Below are 21,464 nucleotides of genomic sequence, written 5' to 3'. Positions count from 1 at the left end.
CATGCAACCAAAAGCATTACAACATCACTATCGAATTAAAAAATATTCCCTTTCGGAAACCTGATCTTGCGCTACGGAATTACTTGGCATTTTCCTTCATTTCGTTTTTCACTTTTAATTTATTACCAAATACAGTTGCGAAAACTTCATCAGTCACTGCCTCAGAAATTTCTATCATGACTTACATTTCTATCTTGACAGTTGCACTGTATTTTTTTTCGTTTTTTTTTTTATTTTAGAACACTGGCGATATCGTAGATATGCCATTTATTCAAATTACTTCATGCAGGATAGATAACGGAGCACATCAGTAATCCATAAAGCATGAATGTAAATCTAAGTAGATTTACTTATGTTCTTTCAAAGGAATTAAAGTACTCGAATATTGAAATAATGGAAGAATTTTATTTTAATTCAGATAGAGTCGAGCATCAAGCTGTCAAAGAAAGTTTGTGATATTAGCCATTTCAGCATTTATTTCGGTCTGCCTGATGGAGTACATAGAAACTGCTAAGTTATAACGGTACCAGATAAAATTGCTATGACTTCTTTTACATTGAATGTACGATGTTTGAAAGATCTTGTAACAAAGCTCAATTCGTTTTAATCAAATTAATTATAACAATTTAAAAAGAATGTACTGAAGAACCCCTGCAATAAGATGATAAAAGCTAAATAAGTAACTTTGACCAACGAAGACGATAGCTTTATTTATACCTGGTATTAACTGAGTCGTTGATTTCATAAATTTTTTTCATAAAAATTTAAATTTTAAAATTTTTCTGATTTACCTTTTAAAATCATGTGGTATGTCTGTATTATTATGTCATCAGTTCAGATTTGCATATGCTGCTTTGCAGTTTCTTAAATTAATTCACATCAAAAATTTATTGTCAGAAGTTCACACTCTGATAAAAAACATTCGTTAAAACAGCATTTCAAGCTATACGCCTATTCCAGCTTATGCTGATCGATTGTTTGCTCTTCATAACTTTATTTTACTATAGAGTAATACGAAGTACAACTTAGTTGTGATCTTTACTATGGTGCATTCGTCAACTCTTCTGTTATATCCATGGCAATTAATTGGCACACTTAATTTTAAAATACATATTTGTATAAAAAAAAGAGCAGAAAAGAGTGCGAAAAAGTGGCGCCATACTTGGAGAAGAGGACATATTGGGCGCCTATGTTTGAACACTTTTTTTTTTCATTAATTTTTATTAAGACAATTGAAAAAAAAGTCACTTACTTCTTTGTGCTCTGCAAAGAGCGTCAGAATATGTTTATAAAAAATACACTATCATCAATCACTAAACCATTGCGGTAAAGTGATTTGAATACAAGACAGGTATTAATTGCTCAATATATTGATTACGCAGTATATCATCATTTATATCCTGAAAGGCTGAAAGTTACTATGACCCCAATTCACATTGTTCCTGTACCAGAAATTCCTGGAGTTTTTTCAACAGCAGCTGATGATGAATCGAAAATTGAAACCGTGATAGAACTAACAAACAGTTCCAGAGCAAAGGATTATGCTTCCCAACAAAAAGTCTATTAATAGTTGTCGATAAAGTTTTGAAAAGCTAAAATTATTAATTTCGATGATTTTTATTGTTTTTCACAGTCTTTTTGATATCTGTAAGCACATGATTTCCTCGATGATTTTTTTCATAGATTTCTTAAGGTCCTTGTAAATTAATTATGCAACCAGAATGAAAAAAGGTTATGAAGATATTTTGGTTTCTTCAGTTCTTCAGTAGTGCTATATATCCAATCTCTTAACATTCTGGTTTTTTTTTTCTTTGTTCTAGAGGCGAAAAAAAAAGTTGTTTTCGGCAAAGAATGATATGCTCCACAAATTTCATTGGCCAAAATTTGCGGAATTCATAACGGCTTGAGAAGTGGCAGAGTAATTTTGCCTTCATTCTTGCACACAAAGTAAGACTGAAACTAAAATTATCAAATCTGGTCACTTATAAGATGGCCAATAGTCTATTTTTTTTGCTAATCAAATGGAATGTAAAATCCGCAATTTCGCACAGGTTTCGCGGGATTGTTTACATGATCAATTTTATTATCAGAAAGCATTATTGTAAACAAAAGTTCCAAAATTAAGTGACATCACAATTACAATCAACAACAACAGTAAAATTAAAGCTAATTATTCCTGTTATATTTTGGTGAAATCTGTTAGAAAACTTGGAACTTTTTAATATTTTGTCAAAATTTTCTCGCACAGTCAGTTTTTCTATAATGCATATATAATACGAATCGCAAAGATTTTTGGGTAAAGAACAGTTCGAGAATACAACTAAAACTTTAGGGAAAATGTTTAAAATTAATTGAAAATAGAAATAATTTGAAAGGAAAAATTACAGTTTCGAAGTCAAATAATTTAAAGTAAAACTATTCATACAACTCAAAGTAGTCAATTCTATTAATACTTATTTGATCACATGGATGGATATATTTATCAAAATGGTTAAAACGAAATATGCCTATGAGTAAGTAATAAATTTCCATCTGTTTTACTGATTTGACAGATCTGATTGCCAACTATCAATGATTACAGATTACCAGTGATTTATCATCGAAACATTACATTATAACAGCAACCCGTAGGAATAATTCAAGTTTACAGTAAAAACAATGCTGAGCAAAAGTTTTCGCTTTTTTTTTCAATGAAAGTTATTTCGAAAGTTATAGTGGAATCAAATTTCAATTGCAAATCAAAATTCTAAAAATTGTTATCGAATTAACAGCCTGGCAGTGCTACAATTTACTGCTAAGTGAGAAAGATGACAAAGGGAAAAACTAAGAGTAATTGGAATAAACAGTAATCCGTGTAATAATCCAATGACCATTGTAAGCCAAATTGTCTTAAAAAATGTTAAAATGATGTATGCATTGACCGTATAGAGAACTGATACACCAGCGATTGTAGATGCTGCACCCTGGAATTTAAAGTTTTAGAACTATGATCTAAAGAAAATACAGCCTATACTTATGTAGTTATATCTATTCACAATGGATATTTTCTTATGACCCATTAGATTGAATAGGAATTAAAAACCTGAAAAATCGGCCATCCGAGGGATTCCAGAGCGTGAGTAACTCGTTCTTTTGATGAGCCAGTTGCCGTAACAAACGCATATGTGATATGAGATGATAAATCAACAGCGAAACCAATACTCATTATGATAGAAATCATTGATACAGCATCCAAATTAACACCCCAAAATGTCATGTAACCAAATATACCCGTGTTAATTGATATTATAGAAACGATTATTAGAATACCTGAAGGTGGCTCATATCTGTACACAGGAAAACCGATCATCGGTTCAGCAAATGAAACATACGAATTTTCGTAATTGATTTCTTTTTAAATTTAGGAAAAAAATTTTCAACTTCATAATTTGCAAATAATAAGATGCTGAATTTTAGTTCAACTGATTTAAAAGGGTTAAAACCTACATGGAGCCAGACTAGGTACCAATATGACAGCGACAGTCGCCATACAAATCAGTGATATAATGATACTGCGAACAATTGCTGGGACAATAATAATGTACTGATCAGCAAATGGAAATGTTTCATGAAATATTTCAATTTTAAAAGGCTGCCGATCAGCTATTTCGCGTAATTTCTGGGCGGCATTTTTGTGCTGGTTTGCGCCAACAGTGTTTTGCATTGCTATCTGCAAATTCATTACATCGACAAAAAACTGTTAAAATTGTCAAATTTTTAAAATTCCAATTTTAGCAAATAATAGTAATAAAATAAAATTGAAACTAAAATTACCAATATCTCTCTCTCTCTTATTTCTCGTGAAAACAAGAGAAATTTTAAAACTTTTAAATGAACCTGAAACCGAAATGCTTGGAAAGTGCCGTTTTCGTTAAAGCGTATATCTGTTGCCCACTGATTACTTCCGCCAGTATACTTTAACCAACTTAACAATTTTGTATTCCAAATTCTAAAAATCAGTAGCACTGCAACAAGTGTTTCAAACTTTTATTTCGAAATGTTTTTAAAATTTTAAATACTGAACTGAATTTCAAAGAAAACGATGGCTTTTTTCTGTGTTGCAGGAATGATTGATAGACTTCTTTATGTGCGAAATTGCAAAATTTCAATTTCTGGAAGTAATGCAAGGGGTCAAACGAACCAAACTTTGAAAATTATAGTTGAGTGTTATCAAACAAACCAACCGTTCCGTATTTTCCAATTCAGCGTTGATTTCATCAAGATAATTTAAATACTCAAGAAAGAAAAAAATTGTCCCATCTCTTCCCAATGTGTATTCCGTATTCTCAAATGCTTGTACTACGGCCATCATTTTTTCCCTAAAAAAAATTTCTATCACTTTATATTTTTTCATTACTTAAGCTTCAAAAGATTGCTAAATCATGCTTAGGGAAAATTAAATCGATTATTCTAAATATATTCCCAAACAATTTTTGCCGGAAATTCCTATAAGTAAAAAAAAATGATGAAAAAAATTCGTTAAAAAAATTCATATCTGACGTGATGAGTGATTTCCAAAAGGTATGATATACGCAGTTAACGGGAGTCACTGATCGGAATCAGTACAGATTACTAGAGATGTATAGTCTACTTTAGTTGTACTTTCAACTCTCGTAGGGAAATAAATGACCTTGATGATTCACTTATAATTTTTAAAAGTACCTCTGAATAGGATCAGTAAGATTTGGAGGGTGTAGCACGGCAACATGAAGTTGAGTACCTCGTACCCAAAAATTTTTCAAATCTGCGAAATAATGAGAGGTATAATGATCGTTTGTAACCAAATTTTCCGGTTCCAATCCCTCCTATAATTTCCAAATTCAGTAAATTTTTTCTTTTTTTTTTTAAATGTTTACAACAGAAAATTTATAGTAAATATTTCGGGGAAATTCCAAGAAAACTTTAAAATATTACCGAAAAATTGAAGCATCCGACCATAGCACCACCAATATATATGCTATAGAAGATGTAAGTTAAAATAGCACATTCTTTACGCAATATAAACTGAGCATAAATATGACCGAAGAAGTACTGTGTCCGAGTATTCTCTTTCTTCCCGATCGGTTGAGTTTTCAAGTGGGGTACTGCCGTGATAAACAGTCCTGAAAGCTACACGCAAAACACCTTAATAATTTCCATTTGAGTATATAGAGAATGTAATTCATGGCAACTTCAGCAGTGGATCAAATCTACACCGAAGATCGAAAGCTAGTTCTAAAGCGAGTTTAGGTGGATTTCGAACATGGTGTAGACCACTTTACGACTAGTAGTTTGCAGTCAAGCATCGTTTTAGCACTTTTACAACAACATGAAATATTTGTTATCTAATGAAAACTGACTATAGTAATAAACAAGAACACGTCACCTTCAGTGATAAAATTGTTATCAACATCAACCATTTCTGTTGGTTTTTGCTTACATAGGTCATCGCCAGCAATGATCAAATTATGAATTTTAATGGCAGTTTTCAAAGAGCTACCATTTGACTGAGTGCTGTTACCAGAGTGGTATGATATATCAGATCCACTAAAACGAGTTGGTAAGAGATTCCAGATATAATCGTGGAGGCCAACAATAATGTCAAATAGAGAAGTGACACCTGTTAGTTGACGAACATTGCAAACTATCATCACAATCATTTCTTGAATTACAAAATCGAGCACTATTCATTTTCTTTTTGGCACATTGTTCGCCAACTTTATAGAAGAGAAGGCAGTGACGTTGATTCTTTTCCACAGCACCCATTATGGCAAGAAATGCCATAAAAAACGTGAACTAAATTTTCAATTTTAATTTAACGTCAAAATGTTCGATTTAAATTTCCTCACTGTAAAGCATAAGATTTAGTAAACAGAAATTTAGGAATTAAAAAAGTGGAACTAATTTCAATTAAGTTAGCTCCAACAAATCAATAACCTGATACAAATAGCAAAAGATGAATGTAATACAGGCATAGCTGCAGAAGAGTTGAATGCCCGGAAGTTCGCTAATGCAACCTACAGCAAACGATATGATATCAGTGATATTTGTGATAGATATAGTAACCCCAGCATGAGCCATCATATCACGCATTCTGAAAGTAAAATTCCTACTTTTACTCTTTTGTATTTTCACTCTTTACTGTTTCTCTAATGTGACTAGGTTCTTTAGTAAGAGCAAACAGCTGAATACATGCAAAAATGTAAAACTAGTTTAACCTTTTTGATACAGTATCCGTCTGACTTGTTTGATTCCAGCAAGCATTCATTACAAACATGTCATCCACTCCAATTGCTATAATTTATTCATTTAGGACTTCTTTAAACTGATGTTAAACTGATGAACAAAAAATTGTTAAACCAATGCTCGATATTGTATTACTTGAGATGCACTACACAGAATGATGCAATACAAAGAATTTATAAATCCAATATAAAATTATGCTTTTTTTGTCAGATTAAATTTATGAAGTCAGTTCACAAAGTAAAAGTTAGGTGAATTCGTTTGCTAACTTTGGAACTAATTCAATTCTTCTCACACTTTTTTCACTGATAATAAAAATGAATCCGTATCGATTGCTAACCGATGATGAGAAATGGTATAATTGTGTTGATTACATTGTACGGTATGCCTACTATCAGTGCAAGTCCAAAACCACTACATATTGCCAATAATGTTGTGATAAGACCTAAAACACATTCGCAAACTAATTTTTAGACTAAATTAATTTCAATCAGACAGAGATTTTTGCAAAAAAATTGTTGAAATACAATTTTACGAATATTAGTTTCCTAAATATACTGGTAGGTTGTTTGACTTCCAAGATGTGCAGCAAATATCAAAATACCTGCACATGCAACATATGGCTTGCTGCGAACCCAATCAATGCCTGTTCTTGGATGTTGCTTGAGAACGTATGAAAATATTATCGCATAAATGGAAAGTAATGAAAAGCTGGTAAGAAAATTCCACGTAAAGTCTTTCGCATTCTCAGCTATACCATCCTAAAACTAGACAATGGTTTTCCAAAAAACAAATTTTAATATGAACTTCATCCAGTTGATTGATTTAAAGATGCACTCCATGTAAATGAGTGACTGATTTACCTGCAATGACTGATAATGTGAGAATGAAAGTGAAATAATATCACTTTTGTAAATATGCAATAAATAATGCTCAACAGCATATGAGAATGCTGTTGAGTAACGGCGAACAACATGAGGTTCTTGCTTCAGGAAATAAAAGAGTTGCGTCAGTTTTGCTGCTTTTACAGTACCATTCGAGTCGTTTAAGCTTACATCGCTTAGCAATGTCCCCAAATAAACGGGTGTATCCTGAAATTTGATTTCTTTACTCATCAGAAGTTGAAATTTTCAAAAATCTTTTTTAATCCTAAAACAAATTTAATTGAAACTAATTGCATTCAGTGTAACTCATTTTTTCTTTCTTATCAAAATCGCATTCCCTATTTTTAAAGGAAACATGAATGTTTCACTCAAACTAAAATTAACCTTATGACAAGCTTACCTTACTGCCAGCTCGAGGATATGTTAATTCTACAAAATTGCCAACTTTCAGCCGTTCTTGTAACATCGAAATATGTTCATTTGCTCCACATACCCACTCATAGCTCAGACACAAATCCTAAATACATTGAATATAGGCAGACTGATTGGTCAACCGATGGTCTGTTGACCAGTTAGTTCATAGATTAGCTTGTGGGTTGGTCAGTCATGACTGATTTAGGGCAAATACTGAGTATGAATTCCAATTTCCGTATATAAAAAGGTGCGAGTTTATCTGTTATCATCATTGTTATCATAGCAGCAAATGTACTAACCTGATATGTAAGATTATATTTGCCATCAGCAGTTGGTATGCTAATATTGAACATAACCCATTGATTCAACTCTTGTATTTCATCTAATATTTCCTTTCTCAACAAATTTCCGCCATCTTTGGCTTTTACCAATACATTTATAAACTGCTTCATTTCAAACGATTTACCCGGTAAAAATTTGTTTTCGTTTAGTGGCCACAACGATGCGAACGTGTCAAATTCTCGATGCCATCTACAAGTAGTAAACTGTCCTCCCCATTTTAGATTTGGTCATTTCTAAGAAATGGAACCCACCTAAAGATTAGACGCATAATTGTGGTCGTGGATTTTATACTGTCAGTCCAAGGTTTTCCCATTATAAGAAGGTAGAATTTCGTCATCGAAATCAAACAGTGATCATGTGAGAGATTTGGGTAGACTAAAAGTCGGTTTGGTCCCATTCCAATTACCCGGTTACAGACATTCCGAGCTCAATTAATAACACTGAATTTTGTATGATAGCAGAACATTTTCCGGCCAAACAACAGATACTGAACCATTTGCCCTGGCCAGTTCCAGAATGCCTTTTATTTCATTAATTAGGATTGAAAGTGAAACTTAGTGCTCTTTATGCTTCATATCATCTCTCTATCAAATTCAAAAGGATAGAAGACTATGCAGTAGATTAAGTTTAATGTGCCATGAAAAATGAATTCAAAATGATAATAATAGAGGTATATGCAAGAATCCTAATATTTTCACCTGGCATATGCCGGAGTGAAAACATAAAAGGGATCATCAACATTTAAAGCAGTAAGACGGCAAAAACCAAGTGATAAGAGTGGTGTTACGATCAGTGGATACATGACTAGGAACCATCGCCACTGGTAACCAAATTCACCGTACCATTGAAAAAACCGACGAAATCGAGGTTCCACTACTCTTATGCACATCTGTAAATGGTATTCGCAAGATAAAATATTTTGGGATATTCCTTTTTTCTTTTGATGGGTGCAGATTTCTTCATCAGCACTGATTCCGGTTTAATATGAAATGATGTATCTTTGGAATCGTCAGCCTCCAGTAAGCAATGGTACTAGTACTTTTTTTGTATCACAGCTATGCTCAAGGCTCTTAATAAGAATAAATCCTAAAAATATGCAAACTGATAATGAACTATTAGCAAACTGTATAGCTTGATATAATGTCCAGAATTACGTCTATTCGATTACGATCCTTTATTAAAAGGAAAATGAAAAGTTTCTAAAACTAATAAAGTTCAATAAAATGAGATAAGAGATTTTCCCAACAATTAGTATTAAGAAAGCTTAAAATAATTAAAAAAAAATGTCAATTTTTTTAACTTCTTTAATTTAATTTTAGAATAATAAGAACGATCAGTTAATGCTATTCAAGTCTTTCACAGTGATAAGATGAACAAAAACTTGGAAATTGGTAGTTAGTTTATGGTAAAAAGCAGAAAATAATGCAATAAGTAAGAAGTTCCATAATATTTTTAAACTCTTTTCGATAACAACTAAAACCCAGTAAATCTCGGTTTTTTTATTCTAAATTTTATGAATAAATCAATCTGAGATGGTCTGTATCAAAAGGCTGTCAGTAATTATAATTCATATCTTTCAGAAGTGATTAATTTCGAATGATGACTTTTTAATCGATGAGGGACATTTATAAGGACTATCTACATTCCCAGTAAAAATTGGGCGGAAGATTTTCATTTTCGTCATTGATCACTGGATATGTCAGACATAAATCTGCGAATTGAACGAAACATGTGAATTGTTAAGTATTGAAAATTCTTTACATTAAGTGAACTTTCTTTGGGATAGCAGTAACTGAGAAGTTCAATAAATAAAATAATATTTCTCTTAGAAGACATCATATGAGTTGAGTGATTAATTCCGCGCTATACAAGCTAGCACCCTAGCCAAGAAGTGGATTTAATTGAGCCTCTCGAAATTTCTTGAAGCTCAACAGATGACTATTGAACATCGCTAAGTCGCATCAAAACTAGAATGAAAGGATTCTGAATAACCTGGACAATAGGGAGTTTGGTGAAAGTTCCGCAAATTCCATCAGGACAAAAGTGTATGTAGGAGAACGTTTTTCCATTTATTAAATTCACAAGAAAATTCGGCATAAAATTTGGAAGTTACTGTTGTAGCAAAATTTCTGCAGTAATCATAAAAACTTTGTATGATTTGAATTAAAATTTTGGATGATTAAAAAAGAATACGAATTTCAAATGGAATATTTGTGAATTGGCTAAAGGAGTTTTGAAGAAGTGGAGGTGTAGAGGAGGGATATTAGGGTTGTGGGGGTAGTAAAGATGGTTGTATTGTGGTGACAACGTGAATTGATGATGGTATATGAAACTGGGTCGATTGCAAAAGGGAGGAGGGAGAGGACATTCTTACATTAGGTAAAACGGTGATGCGGAAGTGATTAATTCAGTGAAAGGTGTACAAAAATGTAAAAATTCTTATTCTTTTTCATATATCTATATTCCGTTCTCTGATATCCGTAACATCGGTGGAATGGAAACGTATTTAAACATTGATCATTCATTGCCACTATCCAGTATTGACCTTCTTCTTGATTTCATGTGATTTTAGATTTTCGTATACATGAATTCTCTCGGATAACAAAAGACGAATTACTTCAAAAATTTCTTCTTTAAAGAATTGACTTTATTTTGACAGAGTGAATTGGTGAGTTCACTGTCACTATGATTAAGATCGATTCAAATATCTGTCACGCCAGATAAGATCTAGCTACATAGGGCATAACTTTTCAAATAAGATACTTAATTTAAGGTCGATTCTTAATGCGAGACCGCTACTTGGCTTGCAAAATGGTTGCCGGCAATGATCGGAGAAGAGCTCTTATGTATGACATAAGAGGTTAACATAGTCTTGTCCTTGTATCGACAATTCTTTGTCACTGATAAAGGTACATTTGAAATCCGCTTACTAATATCACTGTTCATGATTACTTGCAGCAATCGTAGTTGAGTTTGTTATCCCCAATTTCATAAATTTGATTAGATCTGTGCATTTTAGAAGAATTTTGTGTTTCTGGAAAAAGCAGAACCCAAAATTTGAATGGTTTTTCTTTTTCTGAAAAATACGAAAAGAAATTGTTGCATAGTAAAATCATGAATTACCTGTTTCAACTGTTAAGTTAAATAGTTTTGTCAGGTACTTTAAGGAAGTTTAGTGAAATGAGCTAGTGGTGCATTTTAGAGCTTCATGTATTTGCTTTTCATCTACCTCATTCCTTGAGGTGTTTTTTGAACTCCACAAAATGAGCAAGCAGATATTAGATTAAGCTCAAAATCTGATGAATTCATTCTGTGATAATTCATGAAAGAGATCTGTTCATTTCATCTGCCTCGGCATTCTAATTGCAAAATCAACAGCACACCTTTCTAGAAGAGACAGAGATTTCTAGAAGAAGATCATCTCTTAAAATCATAAAACTAATGACCATAGAACAAAAATGCTTTCTTGCTGCATTCATTTTCTCTTGGATTTTTCTCGACGAAGTGCTTTATATCGTACGAAATTAGTGTAATATCCAAAAACAAACAGGTTCCAAACAAAGACTTTCCTTTCCTACCCACATATCTTTCCCTTCTGATCGAAAAAATTATATGCATATGTGCCATTCTGGTAAATATCTATACATTTCACGCCGCATAATTTCAATAAAAATTCTTGCTGGAATGATAGAATAATCTTCCCCTCTCACTTCTGATTATCATATCTCTGTACAAGCTTATTTCAAATAATTCTTTATGTAAACATAGTGGAGCCTTTCCAGAATCTTATGAGACCTTTCAGTTTAGGCAAAGTTTTCACTTAATTTTTTGTGTGACACTATCAAAAGTCTAGATTTATAGTTTGACAAGGCAACATCCGATGCCATATTTTATAAATTAAAGAAGGAAAATTACTTTAAGAACCCAAAAAGCTCGGCTTTATTTTTAAAGATTTTATAAGACTGAAATAGCCGCCAGATATTTTGTTAGAGTAGGAAACCTGAAGAGTTGTGCGATAGAAACTAGGCAGAATTAACAAGTATATAAGCAGGATTAATTATCATCACCGAATTCCAATTTCTTTTGTCCATAAAACGTTAATCAAGGCAATAATAAGATCAAAGATCAATGTGGACAGATAAAAGATTTACTTACAATAATAAATTGGTATAATAAGAGTGGTGACAGTAATGATACCGGTTGCACATGTTCAGGAAACTTTGTTATCCACTTTTTTTTTTTTTTGTTTTCACATACAACGGACATTTCTCTATTTTGTTATAGCTCGCTATTGATCAAAACCTTAATTATTGACGAAATTTCCAAACTACACGACTTACCACGAGAAATTACTTTTCCATTTGATTAGTAAATTAATATTTTAAAAATCCCGAAAAAGTTGGAGAAGTTTAAAATTCGAAAAGATTTAATAAGCTTGCAAACGACAAAGGAAAAATGAAGTGAAGCGAAAAATGAAGTGAAAAATGAATATTTCTGCATACATGTGCATAAGCAAAAATGAGGGAGATAAATAGCAACAAAATGGTAATGGAAATAAGTTGAAAGGAAAATTTCGGACACGACAACTCGAAATTGGGTCATCACTGGACAGATATTGGCGGAGAGTGTGGATTAATGCACATAAGTAAACGGATGAGCATTTATTTTTCATCTATTTATCCCTGCTTGGATCGAATAGTACTGTCGGAAAATATAGCTGGTCTGAGAGTAGTTTGTTTCCCTATCAACACTAGTACTTCCGTCGTTTTTATCACTCCCGTTTCACTTGTTCTATCATTCAATATTTTGTATCCAAAATAAATGGGGTGATAACCCCCGTTATTCAATGCAAAATGGTGACAATAACAAATGATGGCAATACTAGTAATAAGAATAATAGCAGTAACAAAATGAGATAAATGAAAAACACTGTCATACTAATTTTTAGATCCTAACTTCCGGTCAAAAACTGCAAAACTTTAGTTCAAACCGCTTAATTAATTGTACATGATTTGCTATTTAGCTATTTAGATATATAATATTTGTTTCTCCATCACTGATCCACTTAAAGAACAGAACATCAGTTCTTCAGTCCCAGATTGGAACTACATAATAAGATTCTAAAAGCCCTATTCGAAATATCTGGTGGATCAATATGCTTACCATTATAAACAAAACAGTAAAAAGAACACTGGAGCTTGAAGAAATGAATTTCCAGTAAAAAAGAGACTAATATACTATTCTCTCAAGAATAAATATTGGAAAATTTCAACAATGCAGCACATGCGATTCCCTCATATACCTTTGAAAACCACTCTAAAATTTTCACTTAATGATGATAATTTTGCATGATGTATCTGATTTCTACCTGCTACAAAAATATTCTCATAGAGACAGTGCATTATTACGAAAAAAAAAAAAGTTTATTAAGAGTGGGGAAGATTGGTAAGTCTAAGCAACAGATTGATTAAAGTCAATGATATGATGATTGATTGGCTTTTTTTCTAAAAGTCCAAGTACGGTTTCGGCTTTTTAAATCACTGCTAAAAGACTTTTACATTGAATACTCCAAAAACTATGTTTGAAGACATGTAAAAATACTCTCTATTATGGTAAATAGTTCAGACTGGAAATCATATCATTTAGTAAATATCTGAAATAGTCACTATCTAGTTGCTGCAAACAGTATGCAAAATTCTAACGTCAACTAACAACAACCAATTTATTAGTGAATGAGATAGAAATTTGAACAAATTGAAATGGAATATATAAACCTGATGGATACTATAAATTAAGCAGATCAAACAGGTATTTTATCCGTACATCTTCGATCATCAATGTTTTGGTACCCTAGCAAGCATTCGCACTTGAACGAGCCAAGCAAATTTATACACAGAAAGATATCCCAGAAAAAGAACTACCAAGCTGAAACGTATACTGATTTGTCGTATTTGTCTTTTCGAATCTTTTTTTTTCCAAATATTGTGCATTCTGTTGCGGTATTAACAATTTCGTACTTGAGTAGATGGGCTAAGAATTGAAAATCCTGGATTAAATCCATTTTCTGACTAAACAAACCTTACATCCTCTCTCTCTCTCTCTTCTGTTTTTGTTCCTTTTTTTATTTAGTATAAGAATGATAACCTGTTCACGAGCACTATCATTCCATGCGCATTCATTAATATCATGACATATTGTTCCATTTCCAAAAAATCCCTACAAATCAAGTATAATAATTTCCAATTTTGAAGTGAATAATCTTTCGTGATTTTTTCAAAATTAGATCTATGAAATTTGGATAATTTCTTTGCTGGGAAATGAAGTGCTCAGAAAATGAAATAACGATGAGGACCATTCTGAATCGGCATTCCGCTTCGTAATTGCTGTTGTTGTAAAGGGGTTCGGATCACAACGATTAGCTCCTTTGCAAAAGTCGGTGTTGATACATACTGGACAGTACTGATTGGATGGTATTTCTTGCTTGTCGTAATCTAACTTCATATATTTATCGGATTCTCTGAAATTGAGGAAAAAGACATTTCAATTTACTATGACAAAAAATTTATTGTCACTTTATATCCTACTGTTTCATGATGAGAAATATTCGTCTGAAGGACCACTCTACATCAAATATTGTCACCAATCTGGTTGATGACCTTCCTGATGATCGATCGTATTGAGTAGATTAGAATTGTGGAAATAAGCTTATACTTTTTTATAATTTTCCAAAATCATTATAGTAAAAAAAATAATTAGATGAAGGATAATGGAAACGATCAAAAATTGACAATCCATACTACCATTACCACATACACCAGTTTTAGGCCAGTATTGTTGACCATTTTGCCATCTGTGCCCATTGTAGAAACACTAAGAATAGTGAGCCGTGTAACATGAAAACTTGGAACAAATGCCATAGTAATCAAGTTACTGTAAACTTCAGATCAATTTTTTAAAGCTTTAAGTTCATAATATAATTTACTGTATTATAATTTAACCTCTTTAGTCCGGAAGGTGAAACACGATGTTTGCATTTTAAAATAGCACAACTGACTCATCCACGGGTTATTCCACCATGTGGTGTACAAATGTATTCCATACATACAATATTGTTGCCATGTTTCTCCCCTATTATTACCAACTTGTTATCGATCTAAATCACTTCTAATATAGTTCTTCAATTTAAATCCTGCAATTTATGATTCAATTTTGGTATTCTTTATTATAAAAAAAATGGAATTAATTTGTTAAGAAAATCATCTTAAAATAGAGAAAGAAGAATTACTTGATAGAGAAAGAAAAAACAAACATTGTATTATATTTGATTATCCAATTTTTCAAAATCTAATTTAAAAATTTTTTGATCCCAGTTTAAATACGATTAACTCAAAAATTGAATTTGATAACCCCTTTGATGCTTTAATGAAATGCAGCTTTGGTTATGCACATTTATTACTTCTAGCCATTTGCTTACATTCGCTTCCAAATCAAACAAGCGATCCTGGATTTCTTCCATCATCAAATTTATATTTTTTAATCGTTATAGTGTAATGCCGAGTTAATAATTTTCAAATGTAACAATTATAGTATTTCAGAAGTTGTTAAAATGTTACTGTTAGAATATTTTTTAAATGAAGAAAGATAAGTTGTCTATCGCATTATTTTCCAATATGACCTTCTCATCTTCTCTCTGTTAATCATTAAATATCACAAACTTGAATAAAAGCAGAAAGCATATCATTCCTTCTGCAATTTCATTATTCCAGAATTCTGAAGTTGAGCAGTACCAGTTAAACCGTTCTTTAGTTCAACCTTAAATCGGCCAGACGTGACTCAACCTGCAAATATTTTTCGCTTTTCGGAATTCCAATGATATCTCAGGAATTTTACAGCTATACACGGCTGGCTTCTAAAATTTGCAAAGGTTTTAGCTACCTTAGGATCTCAGGCTTGAGTTTTGACATATTGGACTCTAAATCATTTTTAAGGCTTAATGTTAAATATAACATTTATTTTTTCATTAGTACCGTTTCATTTATATTAGCACAGTTTTATAGAAAGTTGAATAAGTCCACTGATCTCTTTCTGACTAAAAGTATAAAAATAAAGTTAGAAGAGAGAATTTTCCATTTTCACCTCAGCTTATTCTCATCTTTATCCAGCCCTTTGCCTTTTCTGTTTTCCTTTATTTTGTTGTTCAATCGGATGACAGTTCAAAAATAATTCCATCACACTTCCGTTCAATGTAAGAATAATTTAATTCTAACCGTTGAGGTCCAATGGCAAATAATTGTTTAATATTTGTGAGTGACATCTTCATAACAACTTACAAACAAATTTCAGAACTTGAAACTTACTTCCAAATCTAAGTCAGAGAGATCAGTTATTAGTTAATAAGCTATGCATAAATTTTTTCACATTTAATCTTTTAGTTATCACCTTCTACAAATTCATATTTTGCATTCAAACTTTAAAGTCCTTTGTTGTATCCCAAATTAAAAAAGTGAATTCTAAACGGAAGATTGTCTACAACCGAAAAAGAAATTTTATTAACTTTTTGTTTTATGATTTACCAAAATTTTGCTGGCTTTTGAAATGAAATTTTTGAATCGCATTTTCCTGCACGAAGAATACTGTTATCCCAAGTATGTTACCGAAAAATTGTTTTTTTTTGATCAATACTTGATCAAATTTAGTTGATAACTCGATCGCCAGGAACAAATTATGGAATGTTCGATTATCGCACGTAGCAAAAAGTACGGCGTTTGTTTGTTGAAATTCCAAAGGTAGCAGACGTTCTATGTTGGAATATGGCGCCAAAAAAATTTCACCCTGTTTGGTCAGCTGATATATTCTACGAATTAAATGAATTGATTTAGAATATCTCTAATTATTTTAGGATCCACAATCGGGTCGTTTTTAACGATTTTCGTAAATCCTGATTCTAAACTCCCTTGAATCTTATGACAAAAAGTTTATAAAATATTTTTTCATTTTTGGCAAATTTTTACGATCCCAGAATAACATAATGGTTTCAAACTGAAAAGGGAATACTGTATTTCATTTGACATATAACGTCCTTTTTGATTTCGATTTTCTCGTAAGTGCTGATCGCAACACTTATATCCATCCTATAATTAAATATTTTTTTAAATCCATTATTATGATCTTGGCAAATAATGTTTGCCTTTTAAAAGTTCCGTTAGTTATTGAATCTTGTCCTGTAATTTGGGATTGCAAAGCCTATTAGAGATTATAAAACACAGTTTGAATCCTTTGGATTATCCGAGATATTTCTTTCCATAGATGACTAATGCATACTGAAAACAAATTTTAAGAACGATTAGGCTAAATATGAATTTATTTAGAATAAATTTTGCCATTGGCATGAATTACATAAGCAGAATTTTTATAGAGAAGGTTTCTTACAGCAATTTCGTGTTACATTTCTTCACAACTTTTCACTTATTAAAGATTTCGTCAGTAAATACCTTACTTTTCGGTATCCATTTGCAAAATGTTTCAGTACTACCAACGTGGCGTAAGGAAATTCACTAAGCAAATGACGTAATAAATTTTCATCGTAAAAAACGAGCAATATTAATTTTTAAAAATGTTAAACGAATAAGTTTTAAAACCACATCAATAAAAATATTGAAATAAAAAATTTGAAGGGAAGAGAAATCCCCTAATATGTAAAAATGATTAAATAATATCTCGCAACATATGGAAGATGGAACCAAGGAAGAGGATAGATAGGGAAAAAGAAAGGTAAAGGAGGCGGAGAAGAAAACTACTCGAAAGCCTGAAGATACGAATGATTGTTAAATATCTTCAGTACACACAAGGCACTTTATTGGATTGGACTGAATAACGTCTACTAACAAGCTGCTGATTTCTGTTTCAAAACTGTCATATTTCGTTTGCAGGTTGCATATTCTAATCATTCGCAATGAATGATAATAATATCAACTTTTAGATAAGAGGCGAAACAGTTTGAGCACATTCAGACATGCAAATTGCAACATTAAATGGAAGCAATTTTACGTATCAGATTCTCAAAATTGTGAAACCAAAGAATAAGTGCTTCTGATCATACTTTTTCTTGTATTTATGGAAAAGAAAGAACCATCAGTTTCTTTTCAAAAAACGGTCATATATACAATGGAAATAGCAGATGAAACAAGTTTGACGTATCGTTGATTTAGGTATTCCAGATTTCAATTATCGCAAAATACGTCCTTGTGCTTGAATTTTCTTTTTTTTTATTAGCTATATATATATTCTCATGGATAGTTTTTTCATGAACATTATATCCAGCAAGAAAATTGCCATTTCGAATCCTCAAGTAATTCTTCTGAACAAGCATGCTTGCTTTCTTTCGCCATCGTTTAAATCCATATTTTTCATGATTAATCATCTGCTTTTCCCCTTTTCCCCAATTACTTTGCTTATTTAACCACGGTATAACATCGTCAAAATATGATCGAAGATGTCAACATTTTAAGAATCTAGTAAACATGTTTAAATATTTTAAATTTTCAAAATGTTTATACACATGGGAATATGTTGTAGTACGTCAGCCATTCAAATTCACATTAACCTTACTATGCACAGCATCAAAGAGAATGAGAATCGAGTAATTTCAATGAATCCCTGAGAGAGTTTGATAACACTGACAAGGAATCAATAAGTGGCCATATACTGCATACATTTTGCACACGCTTTGCTTGTTGTCGCATAAGATTTCGAATTCGAGTTTTCGATAATATTAGTAAAGTAGGTACCTGGAAATTAGCATCATTATTTAAACAATATGAAAACTGCTGATCGGTTTATGAGCAATTGATCAACTATGATAATTTGCATATCATTTTCTTCTCCGCATATAAATGTCACTCGAACGTGCTTCTTTATCTTGGCTCATTTCCCAATAGATTCATTAGTTAAATAAGTGAAATCATTTATTCATAAAAACACAGTGAAGTAGAAGCTTACCACTGAATGGGTCTTATTGATAACAGCCGCTAAAGCACAATTCTGGCCACCAATTTTATCCATCCTTCCTCGTTGATCTGATTTATCTTGCAACACATTTCGAATTCTAAATTCCTCATGAAATGTTCGGAATTCATGAATTTTTTAATTTCTACCATTACTTGACAAAATTAACCAATCAACTACATGTCCTAGGTGATGCAATTGACATAATTCAAATTATTTGGTTTCCATTGTTTCCTTTAAGGAAAGGATTGCAATCGATTATTGAACCAAATATTCAATACGAGAATAGGAATTTGTTCTCAGTATTTTATTTCAACCGTTCTTTCATGTGTTTACTGATCGGTGATCCCTCTTCGATCAGTCGCTCAATGGTTGGTATAGAAGCACTGCTCTCAGCAAAATCTAACGGGAGGCGACGTTTAAAATCAGAAGCATGCACATTAGCGCCATGAGCAATAAGTAGCATAGCAATCTGTTCACGACCTAAATAAAGTATTGTAAAAAGCTGCAGAACGATATGAAACTTTGAACCGAAAAATGAAAAAGGAAAGTTAAAAGAAAAAAAAGTGAAATGGCAATAACGTTTGTTTGTTTGTTTTGAACGAAACGTTCAATTCGATATTTGAAAAGTATATTTACATATAATACATCTCCCATATTTTCAATACTCTTTTTAAATTCGTCTCTGAATGAATATATCTCGTTCCATGAATATAACTCGACCTGGTCTGCTAAGAAAATAAGTATAGTTATCGCCTTTTTCCCGATACAAGGCACTGTTATGTTTATGTTGAATGATACATTTTGTGTTCTATCAATTGATAAATTCTATTTGGTTTCGGGACATTTTAAATATCAAAACCAAGAAATGTGACTCAACCCGAAATAGTACAAGCATATACATGATTCAACTAACAGTCAAATGAATTTTTGAATAACAGAGCAAACTAAAACCAGTAATATTCCTGCATGCGAAGTGCAAAGGAGTTTGTCCGCTACAATCAGGAATATCCAAATTAGCTCCAAAAGCAATGAGCAGGTTGCAAATGTTAAAACACCGTTCTTTTGTCGCAATATATAATGGTGTACGATTATCTGATACTGTCACATTAGGGTCTGCTCCATACATCTGCAAATGGGCAACTTATGCAAACCATAACTTTGTTCAACTTCAAATACAAATTTTAAATTAATGAATTAGTTTTCGGAATCACTTTGGAATCTGATGAAAATGCTGAAAACTGGTGTCGAAAATTAATTTCATTAAAACTAAATAGAAATCAAACTGAAAATCAATGTCTTAGCAAAAATCTTAACTTTAGATTTACTGAGAGAAGATATTATTTAATTAAGTCTTTACTTAATGAAATTTCGCACAATTTAATAACTAATTGAACCAAATTTTAGGAATGAATTGACTTTTAAAATTACAACTCGGACAAAGGGAAAGATGTAGCTGTTTTCATATCATAAATTCAAATTTTCCTGAATGCCTAATAAGACTTTGTTCATCCGATAACCCTGATAAGCGTATCACAATGTTAGGATCAAAGAATATCCTAATTGCGCTTTTGTTAATTAAAAACCATTCAAACGGTTTTTCATTTAGCTGCTAATGAAATTTGTTTCTGGAGAATTCAGGTAGTCTTATTCAGATGCTATTTGAGAAAGCGAACCAGGAGTAGCTCAGTGATGGCGTAATTATGAAGTCGAACAGCTGTGTAAAGAGGTGTTTCAAGTCGACCGCTCTCATCAGATGAGAGTTTGTTTAGTTCACAGTTATAGTCTAACAATATCCGAACAATCGGCTCGCTTTGATTTAGGACGGCTAGCGAAAGGGCAGAAGTGCGCATCAAATTTGAATTGATATTCAAACTTTGATGACGCTGCAATGTGTACAGGACCTAAATAAAAATTGTAAATTTCAGCAATCAATAAGATTGCATATTCTGATGTTGCTTTCTTCATAATTATCCGAAAAATATGTTAACTCACCAATCTAGGCTTATTTGCCCTAATTGCTATATGGAGCTCATTCAGAGCATCCCATTTTCGGTAATTTTGAATCATAAATCCTTCTTTAACAGGTACATCAAATAATACGCAAACTTTCAACGATTAAATTTCTGCAAGTATGATATATCTAGATGTTTTAGTAAGAAAATGTCGCACAGATAAAAATATTTGAAATATAAACATTTGATACACTTGAAATTTATGTTTTTAATTAAAAAGCATATTGTGGAAAGCTTGATCATCCTGTTTCACCTTTGACTTCGCTGTCTTTCACGTGAATAAGTTTTTCTCACCTGTGAATCCTAGCAGTCTGGCAGCTAAATTATTTAGCAGAATGCAATCAATGTATGACTACACTCAACGTTATATCAGAAGACATCAAACACGGAGAATGATCGGAAAGATTTGACAATCGTTTTAAAATGTAACAAAGTTCCGAAACTGACTACACTCAAAGTATTATTTCTAGTGTGTGTGTGTGTGTGTGTGTGTGTGTGTGTGTGTGTGTGTGTGTGTGTGTGTGTGTGTGTGTGTGTGTGTGTG

The 21,464-nt window shown here is 32.1% G+C and overlaps 4 protein-coding genes across 4 annotated transcripts in view; all 4 read right to left on the bottom strand.

The window, feature by feature from the left end:
* Positions 1-2,756: 2,756 nt before the first annotated feature.
* Positions 2,757-8,790, bottom strand: LOAG_05179 (patched family protein; the record flags this gene model as incomplete). Its single annotated transcript, XM_003140716.1, has 17 exons — positions 2,757-2,963; positions 3,083-3,309; positions 3,487-3,709; positions 3,877-3,988; positions 4,224-4,358; positions 4,702-4,844; positions 4,954-5,141; positions 5,405-5,565; positions 5,639-5,814; positions 5,956-6,112; positions 6,237-6,312; positions 6,602-6,706; positions 6,866-7,022; positions 7,125-7,352; positions 7,546-7,662; positions 7,859-8,090; positions 8,600-8,790. 17 exons carry the CDS (start codon positions 8,788-8,790, stop codon positions 2,757-2,759), a joined length of 2,835 nt encoding a protein of 944 aa, XP_003140764.1.
* Positions 8,791-14,186: 5,396 nt separating this feature from the next.
* On the bottom strand, positions 14,187-14,818 carry LOAG_05178 (hypothetical protein; the record flags this gene model as incomplete). The annotated part of the gene is made up of 2 exons (XM_003140715.1): positions 14,187-14,418; positions 14,715-14,818. The coding sequence occupies 2 exons, from the start codon at positions 14,816-14,818 to the stop codon at positions 14,187-14,189; spliced, it is 336 nt and encodes a 111-aa protein (XP_003140763.1).
* A 1,645-nt stretch (positions 14,819-16,463) lies between these two features.
* On the bottom strand, positions 16,464-17,031 carry LOAG_05177 (hypothetical protein; the record flags this gene model as incomplete). Its single annotated transcript, XM_003140714.1, has 2 exons — positions 16,464-16,745; positions 16,942-17,031. The coding sequence occupies 2 exons, from the start codon at positions 17,029-17,031 to the stop codon at positions 16,464-16,466; spliced, it is 372 nt and encodes a 123-aa protein (XP_003140762.1).
* Positions 17,032-18,520: 1,489 nt separating this feature from the next.
* LOAG_05176 (hypothetical protein) overlaps positions 18,521-21,464 on the bottom strand; it is a gene marked incomplete at its 3' end in the record, with an annotated part of 3,241 nt that continues 297 nt past the window's right edge. Inside the window, exons 2-7 of the mRNA XM_020446780.1 lie at positions 20,901-21,031; positions 20,582-20,809; positions 19,860-20,034; positions 19,223-19,388; positions 18,900-19,005; positions 18,521-18,688 (exon numbers count right to left, since the gene is read on the bottom strand). Coding sequence (XP_020302919.1) covers positions 18,521-18,688; positions 18,900-19,005; positions 19,223-19,388; positions 19,860-20,034; positions 20,582-20,809; positions 20,901-20,975 — 918 coding nt within the window. The 5' untranslated portion in view covers positions 20,976-21,031. The remainder of the gene's footprint in view (positions 18,689-18,899; positions 19,006-19,222; positions 19,389-19,859; positions 20,035-20,581; positions 20,810-20,900; positions 21,032-21,464) is intronic.

The sequence above is a fragment of the Loa loa genome (assembly GCF_000183805.2).
Source record: "Loa loa unplaced genomic scaffold supercont3.43, whole genome shotgun sequence".
Lineage (NCBI taxonomy): Eukaryota > Metazoa > Nematoda > Chromadorea > Rhabditida > Onchocercidae > Loa > Loa loa.
The sequence above is the reverse complement of the archived record's forward strand: the minus strand, read 5'-3'. Positions and strand labels throughout refer to the sequence as shown.